The sequence below is a fragment of the Dermochelys coriacea genome, chromosome 3 (assembly GCF_009764565.3).
Source record: "Dermochelys coriacea isolate rDerCor1 chromosome 3, rDerCor1.pri.v4, whole genome shotgun sequence".
Lineage (NCBI taxonomy): Eukaryota > Metazoa > Chordata > Testudines > Dermochelyidae > Dermochelys > Dermochelys coriacea.
In genome coordinates, this window is record NC_050070.1 from 104449327 (window position 1) to 104467260 (window position 17934).

A 17934-nucleotide genomic window follows, 5' to 3' on the forward strand; every position below is an offset into this window, starting at 1 on the left:
AGGAATCTTGATAAGTTGGAGAACTGGGCTATAGACAACAAAATGAAATTCAACACACACAAATGTAGGGTGCTACACTTAGGGGAGAAAAACCAAATGCACAAATACAGAATGTGGGATAACTGGCTTGGCAGCAGCATTGCTGACAACGATCTGAGAGTTGTGGTGGATCACAACCTCAACATGAGTTAGCAATGCGATGCTGTTGCAAAAAAAGCAAATGCAATTTTATGGTGCATTAACAGAGGTCTAGTATGCAAGTCATGGGAGGTGATAATACCACTCTACTCAGTGCTGGTTAGATCTCAGATGAATTATTGTGTCCAGTTTTGGTCAGCAGTGTATAGAAAGGATGTGGAGAAACTGGAAAGGAGGTGAACAACAAAGATGATCAAAGAGATGGAATACAAGCCATATGAGCGAAGGCTGAAGGAAAAGTGTTACCTACCTTTTCGTAACTGTTGTTCTTTGAGATGCGTTGTTCAAGTCCATTACAATTAGGTGCGCACGCGCCGTGTGTACAGACATCGGAAACTTTTCCCCTTAGCAGTTCCCATCTGGACAGCAGGGGAGCCCCCTAGAGTGGCACCCTCATGGCAGTTTATATATTACCCTGCTGGCCCAACCCCCCATGGTTCCTTCTTGCCGTTGATTCCAACAGAGGGGAAGGGGGGTGGGTATTGTAATGGACGTGAACAACACATCTCGAAGAACAACAGTTACGAAAAGGTAGGTAACCTTTTCCTCGAGTGTTTGTTCACCTCCATTCCAATTAGGTGACTTCCAAGCTTACCATAGGAGGAGGGTAGGAGTCATGGAATGATTGGAGAACAGCTCTGCTGATGGCCACATCATCCATGGCCTGTTGGTTAATAGCATAGTGGGCTGTAAATGTGTGTACTGAAGACCAGGTGGCAGCTTTGCAGATCTTATGGATAGGGACCTGAACCAGAAAGGCTGTCGAAGATGCCTGTGGTCTGGTTGAATTGGCCGTGATTGCTGGGGCTGGAATCTTTGCCAACTCATAGCACATGCGAATGCAGTCTGCAATCCAGGATGAAACAGGAAGACCGTTCATTCTGTCGGCTATGGCGACAAACAATTGGGTTGACTTGCGGAAAGGTTTTGTTCGCTTTATGTAGAATGCCAGGGCTTTCCAGACATCCAGGATGTGCAGGCTGCGGTGTCTCGGGCTCTTGTGGGGTTTTGGAAAGAACACCGGTAAGCAAATGTCCTGACCCATATAGAATTGGGAGACCACCTTGGGGAGAAATTTAGGGTGAGGTCTATGCTGCACCTTGTCCTTATGAAACTCTCTGTAAGGTGGTTCAGAGGTGAGGGCCCTCAGCAAGGACACCCTCCTCGCTGATGTAATGGCCACCAGGAATGCCACCTTCCAAGAAAGGTAGAGGAGGGAGCAAGAGGCCAGGGGCTCAAATGGTGGGCTCATGAGTTTGGAGAGGACCAAGTTCAAGTTCCAGGTTGGGAAAGGTGGGCGAGAATACAGGAACACCCTTTCCAGACCTTTGAGGAAAGGCCCAATATGGGATTAGAAAACACCGAGCGCCCAGAGTCCCCTGGATGGAAAGCTGAAATAGCTGCCAAGTGTACTCTGATGGAGGAAGGGCTAGACCTTGATGTTTAAGGTGTAGGAGGTATTCTAGAATAATTGGGATGGTAGCCTGGAGCGGTTGAAGGCGACTGGGTTCACACCAACGGGAAAACCTTTTCCATTTCTCCAGGTAGGTCGCCCTAATGGAAGGTTTCCTAGTGCCGAGAAGAATGTGCCTCACCGACTAAGAGCACTGTCTTTCCGTGGAATTTAACCACACAGTTTCCACGCTATGAGGTGCAGGGATTGCAGGTTGAGTAAAGGAAGCGCCCGTGGTCCTGTGTGATCAGGACTCGGTGGAGGGGCAGTCAATCGGAGCCTCCACAGACAACTCTATAAGGGTTGTAAACCAATGCTGACGGGGCCAAGATGGGGCGATCATGATTACTGTCACCCTGTCTCTGCAAATTTTGAGGAGGACCCAGTGGACAAGCGGGATAGGAGGGAAGGCATATTTCAGACTCCCGCCCCATGGTATTAAGAATGAACCCAGACTGTGGTTATGGAAAGGGCAGAACTGAGGGCACTGACTTTTGCTCTTGGTGGCAAAGAGGTCTAGTTGGGGATAACCCCACTTCTGGAAGACTGACTGTCTGATGTCTGACCTGATTGACCACTTGTGCATGTGGTAAGACCTGCTGAGGCAATCCGCAAGCTCATTCTGCTCTCCTGAGAGGTAGGATGCTTCGAGCTGAATGAAAGGCGAAAGTCTTTCTTTCTTTCTTTCTTGGTGCGTGGCTTAAAGGCCTTGCAGATCTTGCAGCGCTCAGCTTGGTGAGACTCTCCCTGACACCGGAGGCAGGAGTCATGGGGTCGCTGTTGGGCACACATTTGCGGCACGTGCCGCAAGATTTAAAACCCTGAGCTTTCAGCATGCCCTGCAGCCCAAGGCTGGTGCTGGAAGTAGCTTCCAGACACCTGAAACAAAGGATTTCTAAACTACTGATAACTAACTGATAACTATGTACGAGGGAGAGAACGTTCCAATGCCGCCATGGATGCTAAGATGGAACTGAGGGGGGGTTGGGCCGGCAGGCTAATATGTACACCGCCATGAGGGTGCCACTTTAGGGGGCTCCCCTGCCGTTCCGACGGGAGCTGCTAAGGGAAAAAGTTTCCGACGTCCGTGCACATGGCATGCACACACCTAATTGGAATGGACGTGAACAATCACTCATAAAAGAACTGGGTATGTTTCGTTTGGAAAAGAGGAAATTGATAGTGGTTTCCAAATACTTGAAAGACTGCCATAAAAAGATGGAAAAAAGTTGTTCTCTCTTGCCACAGAGGGCAGGACAAGGGGCAATGGGCTCAGCATAGCAGGTCTAGATTAGGAAAACTTCCTAACTGTAAGAACAATAGGACAATGGAACAGACTGCCTTGGGAGGTTGTGGAAGCTTCTTCACTGGAGGTTTTCAAAAGGAGGCTGGATAGCCATCTGTCTTGGATGATTCAGATACAACAAATCCTGTATCTTGTCAGGGGGTTGGATTAGATATCCTTGTGGTCCCTTCTAACCCTATGATTCTGTACCAGTCATAACAGACTTCTTGTCCCAAACTATTTCCTCCCTCCCCATAGTTGGCTTTTGTCCCCTCTACATTTGAATCAGTTTTCTTTTTCTCACAGCCTAGGGTGCCAGCAGAGGGTCACCGAGAGCACAGGATGCTTTTCAGTTCCAGTGCTCAACCCCACCATAGGTCAGAGCAGCTGGGAGCAGCCATTACAGGGAAAGTCTTTCTAATTCCAGCCCTGGGCTGGAGTATATTCTCTGTTGCTCTATGGGAATAGTGCATGCATAGTCTGGTCAGCACTAGGAGCTGTGAGAGGCTCAAGCATACTCAGTGAAGATGGAATCATCTGAGTTTTAGCTATTAAGTTCTAGCAAGTCTCTACTAAGCAATTTTTAACATGGGCAAAATAATATATTTTTCCTTAGCCTCGTTCTCCTTGTTGGTAGAAATGACTGAACTGTTCTGAAGTAAAAATAAATAAATAAATAAATTAAAAAAATCAGCCTGAAGAGGATATCCAGCATGGAAAATTTCAACCCAAACAGCTAAAGTTTGGCAAAGTCATAAACAACTGAAAATAAGGTCTTATATGGGAACATAATAATGGCTATACTGGGTCAGACCAATTGTCCATTTAGCTCAGTATCCTGGCTTCTGACAGTTGCCAGTGCTAGATGCTTCAGAGGGAATAAAGAGAACAGGGCAATTATGAGTAATCCATCCCTTGTTTTCTAGTCCCAGTTTCTGGAAGTCAGAGGTTCAGGGACACTCAGTGCATGGGATTGTGTTCCTGACCAATTTGGCTAATAGCCATTGATGTACCTATGCTCCATTAACTTATCAAACTCTTTTTTGAAATCAGTTATACTTTTGGCCTTCACAACATCCCCTGGCAACGAGTTCCACAGGTTGACTGTGCGTTGTGTGATTAAGTACTTGCTTATGTTTGTTTTAAACCTGCTGCCTGTTAAATTCATTGGGAAGTTTTAGGCAACCTTAATAATAGATGGTGCTACAAGCCCCAACTATAAGAAAGACTCCCTTCATTCGTCATAGGCCATTAAAAGCAATTTTCCTTCATAACTTGAAGTCAATTGAGACTCATTGTGTCCAATATTCTAACAAACTTAATATTAGTGATCAAGGTAATCCAGATTCCAACAATCAAATGGCTAATTTGCAATTGCTGGGGCTGAGATTTTCTTGATGTCAGATTGCTAACACAGGTGTCTGAAGTTTTTCTATCCACAGAACACTTACCATATGATACAGATAGCAAGTTCCCTCATTCTGCCCTCCCTCAACCAGTGTCTCCATGCCCTTTTAATCCTTTGCCTTTTGACAGAGATTGCCAATAGAACTGCCAATTAGTGCCAACTGTTAAGGGGTATTTTTTCCTTTTATTTACTTTTTAATTTAATGATGTGACCATTTGTTCTCTAGCAGGTATATGAAGATCACCCCAGTCTAGTATGATGAAATAATAATAAAAAAATACTTTGCACTTCTATAACACCTTCCATTCCAGGATCAAAAATGCCTTCCAATCCAATTGGCCTTGTAACATCTCTGTGGTAGGTATTTTTGTCCCAATAATGCAGATGGGGCAACAGAAGAAAGATACTTTCCCAAATTCACACAGAAAGCCAGTAACACAGACTTAAATAAGAGGACCTAGGTCTCCTGGCTCACAAACCTACGCTCAATTATAAGACAATCCCTTCCTCCCCTGAACTACAGTTTAAGTTTTATTAGTTGCAGATTGTGACCTAGAGCATCTCCCAGAGATCTAAGTGTGTGCGGGGGTCCTCCGAGTGCAGATCCCTCCATGCCTGCTTGGAAGGGTAAGAAGTTTCTCTCTCCATGGCAATATATTCTTCCTGCCTAGAAGCATGTAGATGGCTCCTGTGGAAAATGCTGTCATGAGTTTTGGAGACAAGGTTGGGAGGAGTCCATGTCACCACTTCCTGCTAATTCTGCCTTATTTCTCCCCATTCTGGGCCCCTCCAAACACTTCCCCATTGAATGGACAATTGGCAGGGAACTCTGTAAGGTGAATCCTGTGGATTTTCTTGCCCCTCTGGTCTCTTTTTTGGGATGTAGTATGGCCCAAAATTACTTCTATAGACAGCTGATCTTTTAAAAGTAGACTTACCCTGTCATATATATTTCTGAAACTATCAGTTCAGTTTTGGATGTCTAGTAAAGCACAGGGCTTCAAACACAGTGGAGATGTGGAACTCTGTGTTAATCTAACTGGAAAAGTGCAAATTAAATGTTAGTAACAGTGGCTGCTTTTGAATAGAGACATTTCAGCATGACAAGAGAATTGAATAGCATCATAACAGATCAAAAACAAAAGGTGGAGTATGTTAGGGTCTTATCTTGTCCATCAAAGAAATACCATTTACAGATAACAAAAAATGTCTGTTCTTTCTGGATGGATCTTAGTATAATTTCCTTCAGAAAAGAGTACGACTATTTTCGCAAGAACAAGAGATGTAACTATTCTGTCAAGAACTGGATTTGCTGAGGTGTGTCTATTGTACGCAATGTCTAGTGGTAATTTGTGTGCAAGATCACTCAGAAGCTTTGCAGATCTATTCTAGGGAAGCACTGTCTCTGTCAGTCCAGGAGGCGGCATTGCTTCTAGAAGAACAGAATTTTAAGAGTACTGGGCAAGGCTGGACCTTGCATCATTGAAACACATTCTGATCTGATTGGATAACACATTTTTGTGGGGCTTCAGCCTCTTCTTTGGCTCTTCAGAATGCATTAATAACTTCCATGAAATTCCAAATCTTTTGTTCTGTTTAAAGATGAATGTTAGAATGGCCATGAAGTAAAGTCATAGAGGTACTTCCTTGTTCAGCTGAGAAAAGGCATAAGGGAGGGAGGATTATATTCTATTTTTGATTAAATTCAGTGAAAAACTCTAGCCATAATATGGCAAAATAGTCTTGAATAATGTTTCCAATCACTCTCAGTTAGGAGGCCTGATACACTAAGCCCTATCTGCAAATGCACCCAGGAGGATGGACCATACACTATGAAGAGCCCAGGAGACTTCAGGTGTCAGCCAACATGGACTCAATTGCAAGACTGGGGCCTTAGAGAGTTGATGGCAATACCTACTTTTGGTGGTGGGGAAGGGAAGAGTATTATTTATGTTTATAAACATAAAAAGTGCTTATCCTAGGCTCTGGTCAACCTCACATAATTAACTTTCAGAATAACACTAACATAGATTTAGAGAATGATTAGTATTGCCCTTCTCCTCCCCCAAGAGCAGAGCAAGTTCACAAGTGCTTATGACAAAAGGGGCTCCTAACTAAATTTTAAACTTTGTTTGATAAAAAGAGCCCTGTAACTTTAGGCCATGAAGATTCTGATAGGATTTTATATTGGCAGTTAGATGTATGTTGTAAGTAAAGATGAATATGAGCTAATTTTGTGGCTCAGGAGTTAAGTAATTCAAAAGGCAGGAGAACAAAGTTTTGCATCAAGTTGTTATATACACAAAGTGAATAGTAGAAAGTGATGATACCCTCCCAAAAAAGTGGATCCACAAGTGGATCTTAGACTGCAAAATAATGGTCCGTATTTGCAGGACCCAAAGTGGTCTCTAAGAAGTAACACACTTTGCCACTGATGTGATTGTATTAGTTCATTATAAAATTCTAGAGCTCAGATTGATGATTGTAATCAGGGCCGGCTCTAGGTTTTTTGCCACCCCAAGAAAAAATTTGCTGCTCCAAGCTCTGAGAGCGCAACTGCCCCAGCAAAAAAAAAAAAAAAAAAAAAAAAAAAAGGATGGTTGGAATGCCGCCCCTGGAATTGTGCCGCCCCACACACGTGCTTGCTTTGCTCGTGCCTAGAGTCAGTCCTGATTGTAACCAAACCACCCCAGTAGTATCTTTTTTTGAAGGGTTTAGCCATATGTGCAATCCCGTGTGACCCAAACCACATTAATCTTCATCTGCTTTTTTTTTTTTTTTGGAAGGTTCACCCATCAGTCAGTTAGGACTTAAAAATATCAGAGAACAATCACACTTATGACAACTCTCATATTAATGATACTTGTAATCAGAATGAACTTGTATATTTGAGCATTTCTCAAAAAGCACATAAATGGTAGGGTTTGTCAACACTCTGTCTAAACATTTTTTATATCAGGTGATTCCCCCCCCCCCCCAAATAGTTTTGATCATATTTTTCTAGTTTTCAGTGAAAAAAAAATCAAAGTGTAACAAACATTTCAGTAAATAGTCAAATGTCAAAAAATGTCATATAATGTTGGTAATTTTTTGTTTGTTAGTTTTTAGTTTTTAATTGGTTTTGGGGTAAAATTCATAGGATATTTAAAAATACATTTTTCCCCAAAATTTCTCATGAAAAATAATTGGCACTATTTGATTTTCTCTAATAAATGCTATATTTATTGACTTCTTTAGAAAGTTTAGGGGAAAAAATAAAAGTAGCAGCCAGAATAACTGCTGTGCACTTGCTATTATATCGGGATTTCCATACTAGTTCAGGACTTCAAGCTGTGGCCAATCTAGTCCAGTATCCTCTCTCTGACAGTGGTCACTACCAAAGGCTTCAGAGGAGAGTGCAAAAAACTCCAGGAACAACAGTTAAAGCATAACCTGCCCATAAAGAAATTTCTTTCTAAGATTCCCTAGTTAGTGGTTGGCTGATGTCCTGAGGTATTATAGTTTAGGCCATATTTACAGAATGGGGGACTCTATCCTGGGAAGCAGTAACTCTGAAAAAGATTCGGGGGACTTGGTAGAGACTCATCTGAATATGCTCGCCTAGAGTGACACTGTGGTCAAAAGGCCTAATTAAATCCTTGGATATATAAATGGGGGGGGGGGATCTTGAGTAGAAGTAGAACAGTGTTATTACCTCTTTAGAGCTTACACTGAGCTCAGACCTAAACAAGAGCTCTATGTAAACTCGAAAACTTGTCTCTTTCACCAACAGGGTTAGTCCAATAAAAGATATTACCTCACCGCCTTGTCTCTCAAATATTCCTGGGACCAACACAGCAACAACAACAATGCAAACAACTTTCTGAACAGTTTACACAATCTCCTAACTCATAATTTTCTCCATTTAACCATTTTTTAAATCTCTGAACTTCTTTTCTTTCTGCTGTATCTTTTTTGAGACAGGATGACCAGAATGGAATGCAATGTTCCAGGGAGGGCATCAAATATATAATGGTTGTATAATATTCTCAATACTGTATTTTTACACCATTCTTTATATGTATACACTAACATTTTTTTTTTTGACAGTCACTGCACATTGAATGGTCCACAATGAAGCCCTGTTCATTATTAGTACATGCTTGGTAAATTTAATTTTGGAGTAGAATCTAAAGATTAAACACACAAATATTTTCCCCTAAAATATTACTGAATCTACTACTACAGAAGAAATTATTAGAGAGATATAAAAATGATTTCCTTTAAACAATATGGTCTTAAAAAGAAGTAAATCACCCTTCAGACTGTGGGTAGTGCTCCTTTACCACATTGGTTATTTGTTACAAATTGGTTGTGATTGATGTTCACTGTTATACCAAAAGGTTGTTGTTATTCATTAATCTAATTAGATTTACTCTGGATTAAAAAAAATATCTCAAGACAAACACAAAAATAATCTTTAACTAACTACGACAGATCTTTTCCCTTTCTAATTTCTGTGTGTCTTTGATAAACAGAATTTCTAAAGGTAACACCGATGATCTGTTTCAGAGTAGCAGCCGTGTTAGTCTGTATTCGCAAAAAGAAAAGGAGTACTTGTGGCACCTTAGAGACTAACAAATTTATTTGAGCATAAGCTTTCCGATGAAGTGAGCTGTAGCTCACGAAAGCTTATGCTCTAATAAATTTGTTAGTCTCTAAGGTGTCACAAGTACTCCTTTTCTTTTTACTGATGATCTGATTAAGCTATCTACAGCTGGAATAAGAAGATAGTGGGAATGGGCTAAGGTTTTCAAATGTCTATCAGTGTAATTAAGCAACAAAATGATAATGCAGATATTGGGAAAATTCACACTAGTCTAGACTATTATAGACTATATAAACAGAAATTACTCACCATTCAGTCATATAATATCTTTTACTATATTTGTGCCAGTATGCTTTAAAATGGAGTATACATTTGTATTTAATTTGTTTACCATTTAGAATACTGTTTTGGCTATGCGTTTCTCACACATTCTTACAGTGGAACAGCTATGAAGTAAAGCAGCAGCAGAAATATTTCAAATTATTATTTCTGGTCAATATAGTGATTAATTTTACAAAAATATAATTAGAAGTATTCAGTAAGTGGATTTATGATAATTGTTGGCTTCAGCAGAGCTGAGTGAATAATATGTAATAAATAATTTGTTAGATTTCACCTCTCTCTTCCCCCTACATGAAATGTTATTTCTACACGAGGAGGTTCCAAATAGCTTTGTGACTATCTGAACCTCAAAATTTGCAATATGTTGGTAACATAAGTTGCATGATATTTTCTTTGTTTAGATGATTTATTTAACTAAGCAATATAGTAAACATTTTGAATCTTACAATCAAACAAAATTTGAACTTCATTTTGGAAAAATATTTGAAAATTCTAAGTTAAAATTATTTTTTCATAAGTATTTGTTAGTGAAGTTTGATTACTTGAACATCTGTGGAAGCAAACAGAAGAGGGATACATGTTCAATTCAAAAATCATTTTAAAATTCTTACTAATATTCACTAAACTTGTTTCCACTATTCATTATAAAAAGAAAAGGAGTACTTGTGGCACCTTAGAGACTAACAAATTTATTTGAGCAAAAGCTTTCGTGATGAAGTGAGCTGTAGCTCACAAAAGCTTTTGCTCAAATAAATTTGTTAGTCTCTAAGATGCCACAAGTACTCCTTTTCTTTTTGCGGATACAGACTAACATGGCTGCTACTCTGAAAACTATTCATTATGTATGTTTACTTTTGCTAACAAGTTATCCTACAGTTTAAGACTGTAATTTTCACCCTTTCTTCAGAGGATGAGAATATCACTTATGGAAAGGTTCTAATCAACTTTGTATGAAGATGCGAAAGTCACACTGTCTGCATTACACATATCCTTCCCATATACTCTCATATCTTTTGTCTGTGCTAAACCAATGCTGTATTTCTTTCCCCTCTTATACAATACATTTTCTCTACCTTGAGCTGGGACAGGTATTTGTGCCTTCATTCTAGTCCCTGCACCCTGAATTCACTTTGTCAAGCCTTAACATCGTGCAAAAGCATGGAAACAAGAATGTCACAACGAATCAAACACATAATAGAGAGAGTGGGATATACAGGCAATGATACACAACATGATGAGAACTTGCCAGTTGAATATAACACCTTGGGAATGCTTATCTAATAGGTACAGGCAGGATTCTGAACATACCTCTATGGTAAAATATCTATATATTGGCTGGTGAACAATACAGAGTTATTTTACTTATAAAGTGGTTTAATGATTAAAAATTATTTCTATAAATGTAAATTTCAGAAATGTGTTAAATATTTTCAATAGAAAATAGGTTTCTTTGGAACAAAGAAAATGGGATGAACCTGCAGAAAGAGGAAGGGACCAGAAGAAACAGTATTCTGCTTCTGTTTATGGATTTCCCTGCATCTCTATCCTTAACTCTCCCAAATTAGACATGTAATGTAATAGGCCGAGTTAGTGTGGATTCTTCTCCCCAAATCACCTGGAGGGAGCAGGGACTGAGAGGAGGGACTTAACTCCTTTTGAATAAAAATGTCTGTTGCTCAAGTAAGGTTTGGATGTGACATATTGCTCTGTTTGGTGAAGAGGCTTTATGGTACCAAACGTGTATGCTAATTAGGAAATTATTACATGGATTGAAAACTTCTTCCACCAGTTATATCATAGGTTTTATCTAAGCCATTTGATAAATAAGAAATTTTACAGAAGATATATATATATATATATATATATATATATATATATACACACACACACACGCATTGTGGATGTTGTGTTGCCCAAGACTAAAAGCTGAATGCCAATATCTAAAAAGTAACAAAGGGGGATAGTTCTCTATAAATTCATCTTCATACTCATGCTTCAATATCTATTTTCTTATGGTTATGTTCCTGGCCCCTTTGAAGTAAATGGGAGCTTTGTCATCCATTTCAACAATGCTTTGCTTTTGACTTCAAAGAGCAGGAGCAGGCCCAGCAATTAAATTGACAAATCATGGAGGTAACTGGATCTAGGCAACAAATTTGCATTGAACATCATCTGAAAACACAGTTGTTTGCCTAGGGAAAGATTCTGAATGTTCTGTATTTTATCAAATAAGCAGGAAAATTAAAATCCATATTCTACAGTTTATGGTCCCCTCCTCTCAAATAATTACCCCATGTGGAGCTGGATATCTTACTTCTGCTTCTGTTTGTTCACTGGGTAGAAGAGTAGAAGAATCTGGTACTAATCCAGATGACTGTTCCTTTTCATATTCAGCTAAAAATATAACACATGATTCAATTCACCATTATGTTTGTCATGAAAATTATGTAATTAAGAATGCAGTTAATAAAAATGTGAATGGCAGTGATATTATTATTATAATATAGTTAACACTGAGACATTAGCTTCACCAGTCAAAAAATATTTTTCACCAATTTTTTTCATTAGAACTTTTCCTTTTTTAAATAAAATTTTCCAATAAACTCTAGTCTTTAGCATGATTATTTACTTTAGCATAGTTATGACCACTACAATCATAAATGCTCAGCAAATATTAAAAAAGGATTAGACATTTATATGAGTAAAGAGTAGCATGTGAGGTTATAGCAACTATATTTCAAAGGCTATCAAAAAGTACCATGCTCACTGCTAGTAATTTATAATACAACCGAATAGCATAAAAGAGGGTCACCAGATGAGATAAGGACAGATCTCCTGAAGTTATTTTGCACAGCTCTTGAAGTTTGTTATGAGATTTATTTTTCACCTTTCCCAAGCAGTAAAGGCCGCTGCTGAAGATTAGATTTCAGATATCAATCTTTGGGCTATTCTGGTTAGGGAATTTCTATGTTCCAAACATCAGTATCATCACTTACTTAGAAAAGAAAATTAGATAACTAATTCTTATTCTCTGAAGAGATAACCCCAGTGGATTTCTACTCTTGAATCCATGCTTCCAGCACATAGCAGACAGATACCCCATAACTGGAAAGTTCTGAACCGATAGGGAACCTCTAGCAGCATGGTGTGCATCACTATGCCAGAGGGGCTCCCTAGGCTGCTCCTTATGTTCTACAATTAGCTTTTAGTATAGTTTTGTTTTGAGATTCAGGCTGCATCAGTGTTCTATAGAAGTTGTTTTTAATGGCTAGGACCAAGTGGCAAATTCAGAGTTTGTACCTGTGTTTGCTGTTTTAACTGGCATTCCTCTTTCAAATCCTTAGAATGGAACTGAATTATTGGGGAATGAAACATCTCCACCAGAATGGGGAAAAGTTGTATAACTTCAACAGGTAAGTTAATATTTAGGCGCCTGAGATGGCTGAGTCCAGGAGCTATTACCAAGTGGAAGTCTCAGATGCTTGTGAACTCTCTAGATGCTGTGGGAACCCCAAAGAGCTGCCAAGATACTATGTGAACCAGGTGGTTGTGTGTGAGGAGAGGGGGGAGGGGGCGGTGAGTGAGGAAGGAGGTGGTTGGTAACTGCAAAGATACTGTGTGAACTGGAACGTGAGACTGCAGAGTTGATACTTTTGAAAAGTACAAAGTACTACATGTTAACATGCTATTTTATACATAATTTCTGCATCACAGTAAGTTCTTGATATGTCATGTGTATTGTATAAACATATGTATTCAGAGTAATAAAGTAGAATAGCATGGTAAAATCTTGGACCATCAGTTAAACCCATACTGGTATACCAGGAAGAGAACAGTAAACTTACTTTCACCAGCCACATAATTAGCTGGAAAATAGCCTTGCTGTCCATTTGCTAGGCTGCCAAACCACCAGTTATCATTATCTTTGTATAACACTTGGATAATGTCACTGCGATGGATGGTTAGCTCATCTGATCGATGCGCTGTGTAGTCATAAAGAGCCACTACCTAAACGAAAGATAAGACCACCACATCTTTATCACAACTGTGCCACAGAGAAAAAAGCCCAACATTCACTTCCTCTTGCAGAAAAGCAGCTGAAACCAAAGCTGCACTTTGGTAAAAGCTGAGGCTGTCTCAATTTTTGCTAATGGGATCAGGGGTGGTGGGAACGCAGCAGGAGAAGCAAGATAAAGGACTGTGGGATTGTAGAAATGGTTAAGAACATTCAATACACTAAGATTAGCTTCAAAACAGCAGCTGCTAGTTTTATAAGCAATTGACTTGTTAAACAAAAAAAACCCAAAACAACAACAACCCTTAGTACATTCACTTTCTCAGAATTGTTACACCACTTTCAGATCCAATTCTGTGTGTGTGTACACCAAACATATATGTTTGAATAAACACTTCAACAATGTGACTGTTTTACTAGATGGAAAACTCCAATGGAACAATTTCATTATAAAGCTTTATTTTGATCCTTTCATTTATTTGTAACGTTTTGTTTTGAAACAAGTATCTGTTATAAACATTTGTACATTGGGTCCACATATTATCTACATAATAAAGCCATTTGCCTTTGAAACATGCTACATCAATACTGCCACTAGAAAAAATTGTAATAGGCTTCTCCCACCTTGCATAATACATAGAATACACAACCACCAATCACAGCCTTTCCAACTGCCCTGAAAATAAAAATACCATGGATCATTTCTTATTTAGCTTCCACAACTATATGATCAGGGAGTAATTTCTATCCCATTTTGGCCAACAGAGAGTAGAAAAGAGTAAAAACAATAGAGGAGGTATGAACAGATAGGAATCTCCACCCTCCCCAGACATAATTATATTGTATTTTACACAAACTGTTTTTGCCACCAAAGCATACCCGTATATCACAAACAGCGACCAGGGATATTAAAGAAATTGAAAAGGGGATGCTTCTATAATCGTAAGTTTAGCGTGGAACTGTGTGATTTGGCCAGCCTCAAAGCATTAAGATCAGCTTAGCTACTATTAGACAGGAATCTATCCAAACTTTCACTTAGCTGCCACTAACGTATCTAAAGGACCAAAGAAACTGAGTAACTGAATACATCCCTCTCAATTATACCTCTCCTCTCCACATCAGGAAACACAATAATATGATCAAAACCAACACTGCCAGTGTAAAATTTAGATGGAGGCAGCTTACATGATAACATCCAGCAAGGGGTGCTCTGAGAATACCAATTAATTGAGAAATGAAAGGACTCTTTGGAGATAATACTGTGAAAACCAATAGGTCACTTAAGGTAAAAGGATCATAAATTTGAGGTAAATATTCAACAGAATGCACAAAATGAAAGGCAGACCAGAAAGTGCTGTGTATTTTTGCAATCTCTTATAGTAAAATGTTCAGTGGATGTTCAATATCTGAAAAAAATTACAAAAATCTAAGGACATGACAAACTTTCAACATGCTTAAAAGAAAAGCAAGGCAAATCAAAATTTAGGTACCATTGTATTTTGTATTGTGATTGGTTTAGGGAAATTAGGGAATCACTGATTAAAAATAAAAGTGGAAGTTACCATTATTTTCATCATCTCATTAGAGATAGCTAAACTACAGCTGGGCAAATAACTGATTTTTTGGTTCACTGGCAGAAAAAAAATTATGATTTGGGTTGAACCAGACCCCAAAATTCCAAAAACTTTCAGGAAATCAAAAAAATCTGTTCTGGGTAAAACAAACAAACAAAAACATGTCCCTCAGCCAAAATGTTTGGTTTCCAGGCATTTTTAAAGGGCTAGATTTACAAAACGGTCAGAGGAGGAAGAATGATGGTGGTGTAGATTAATATTTCCAAAATTATAAATACAGTGTAGCAGGTATTGAAACAATAAACAATTGCATAATACGTACTCTCTCTTGCACTGGTGTAGAATTATTTGCTCCTCTCATACATGATGTAACCAGAAGGTCATCACTCTAAAAGAAGAAATTATTTTAACATTAGCATGCAATATTTTGGTAAGTATAGTTTTCAAAATGACCACTTGTCATATACTGTAAACACAACAGTGTAATGTAATAAATATTAATTTTTGTTTTCCCAAGGGGAAATACAAGTGATGTTGGAGAATATTCCTAGCAGTATTGATTAAAAGGTATTTAGGAGAAGATTTAATTAAAACTTCTTTGCTATATGCACCCCACTAAAGACAACTCCTTGTGGTAAGAAAAAAGGCCGTTAATGAGTACTCATTCTGAGCTTGCCTGCATTACAAACTACACAATGGAGATGATGCAGTGAATTTCACCTCTGATTATTATGCTGAAACTGTTTTTTTTTTTTTTTGTTTGTTTTTAATATAATGGCTCACTTTTGGCTGATTTGAAACAATCTTTTCACTGCTGGTTCTTAACAGCACTTTGTTGCCATTATTCATTATCATTTCACTGAAATAAATGGAATAACACTAACATTTTAGCAATGCTACAAGTGTGCTCAAACTTGGATGTACCAATACCTAGAAAGTATGATGTAATTCAAATAGCAAACTACAAGCCTTTGGCAGGTTTCTCCAAATTTAGAAGCATTTGCTGATGGTAGATTTAGAATTGAATAATTATGACAAAACTATTTTTCTCCACTATACTGAAAGCAGCTCCCTCGAGTAACTGAACTGATGCAAGGCATTTGTCAGTGCTACTGAAATAGCGAAGGTGTCAATTGCCTAATTTATTAAAGGAGAAACCAGATGCTCCTGGATTTTTTGCATGCTGAAAAGTGCATACTACAACAACTCAGAACAAACATTATGCACATGTGCGCCAGCATATAACCAGTGTGAAAGGGACTAAGATATTTTAATGGGAGCATCAACTATGGGCATTTGGAAGTGACATTTTCACCCACAGCAGATTGTGCTAAATTATAAACCAGTTTAAAAATTTATGAGAAATCTATTCAACCTAGTTCAGGGGTTCTCAAATGTAGCTTTGTGGGGGCAAGGGGTGGGGGGAAGAGTGCCATAGTCTGGCCTGGCTGACTGGCACCTGGGTCCCGCTCTGCATCATGCCATGTGCCAGTAACTAGGCCATCATCTGCCAGCTGCTCATGTGGCATTGGCTCCTCTCAGTGCCAGGAACCATCTGGGTCTGGGAAGCAGGACAGACCCATCCCTTGAGGGCTTTGGGGTCGCCAGCAGGGAGGGTAAGGTAGGAACTGGGGGAAGGGGCTCCGGGAGAGTCAGGCGGTGGTGGAGGGCACCAGTGACCCATTTTGCCTTCTCCCCCAGGTTGCAAAACCAGGCTCTACTGCTTTCTTCCTAAAACCAAGAAAACTACATTGAGCACGTGGTCAGTGCAATTATGGAATCACAGAAGTCAGAGGTAGAAAACACATTAGATCAGTGATTTTCAAGCTTTTTTCATTTGCGGACCCCTCAAAAATTTTGAATTGATGTGCGGACCTCTCTGGAAATCTTAGCCATAGTCTTGGGGACTGTCGGGGATCTGCAGACTAGGGGTTGAAAACCACTCCATTAGATCATCCAGTGCTTCTCCCTGCAATTGCAGAATTTGTTCCCTACTGTACATATTGCAGTGTTTTGCACATTGCCATTTTACACTCTGAGATGATGGGGCTTACTCATCAGTGTTCTTGGGAGCCTATTCCACAGTCTACAAAAATTTCAGTCAGAAAGTTTTGCCAGATAGTTACCCTTTCTTAATTTCATCCCATGATTTCTAGTTATACCTCTGTGCCACTCTAACTTAATTCTCTTTGGTATCTACATCCTTCAAATATTTGTAGACAATTATCATTGCCCCTACTTTGTCATCACTTAGTCAAGCTCTATATACACCATTCTTAATCTTTTCTTCTATGTCAGACCCCCATTAGCTTTGATATTTTTCTATTTGTCAGTAGTTTTCTGGTAATATGATACCCAGAACCAAACACAGTATTCCAGATGTGGTAGCATCAGAACCAAATAGAAAAGAATTAGTAGTTCTCTGCTCCATGAGGTCATCCTAAAATGGAACTGATTTTTTTCCAGCCTTATTGCATTGCAAATTTAAATCTAATTTGCTATCAGGCCTAGATCTTTTTCAGCATTATTACTTATCATGGATATTTTGGTAGCACCCAGAGACCCCAAATCAGCTTTGGTGTCCAAATATATTGGGATTTCCACAAACATATAGGAAGACACAGTCCCTGCCCTACAAATTATGGTCTAAAGATTCAAAAAACAGATGAAGAGTCAGGAAAAGGGCTGCTACGTACAGGAAAAGTGTTAAGGGCGATGATGAGCTCTAGTGATGGGGGATGGTGTCTCATTAGTTCCATTCCTTTTTTCTTTGTTTTAATTATGGAGAGGGGAGATGAATAAGAAGGAGCAAGGAAGCATAAGGAGGACACTGAGGGGCAGAAGATAAGAGGATATGGTGAAAGGAAAGAAGAGGGAGGGAAGGAGGGAAGAATGGAGGAGCAGCATGCAGGGCAGAAAGAACAATGCTGGTGGCTGATGGACTATGGAGGTAGAAGGGTGGGAGGATGCTGAAGCAAGCAAGCAGTTAGCAGACAGAAAATAATGTTGGAGTTCTGTTGGCGACATAACTATCTAGGGGGTGTCAAGATTTTTAGGATGAAGAGGGACAA

The 17934-nt window shown here is 39.3% G+C and overlaps 1 protein-coding gene across 11 annotated transcripts in view; it reads right to left on the reverse strand.

The window, feature by feature from the left end:
• AHI1 (Abelson helper integration site 1) overlaps positions 1-17934 on the reverse strand; it is a 180989-nt gene that overhangs the window by 20646 nt on the left and 142409 nt on the right. For 7 of the 11 annotated variants that reach the window (XM_043511019.1, XM_038394768.2, XM_038394756.2 and 4 more), the window contains 3 exons: positions 15186-15251; positions 13120-13282; positions 11565-11668 (listed from right to left, as the gene is read on the reverse strand). In XM_043511019.1, the coding sequence (XP_043366954.1) occupies positions 11565-11668; positions 13120-13282; positions 15186-15251 (333 nt within the window). The remainder of the gene's footprint in view (positions 1-11564; positions 11669-13119; positions 13283-15185; positions 15252-17934) is intronic. The other 4 variants (XM_043511021.1, XM_043511020.1, XM_038394765.2 and 1 more) reach the window with 2 other exon arrangements.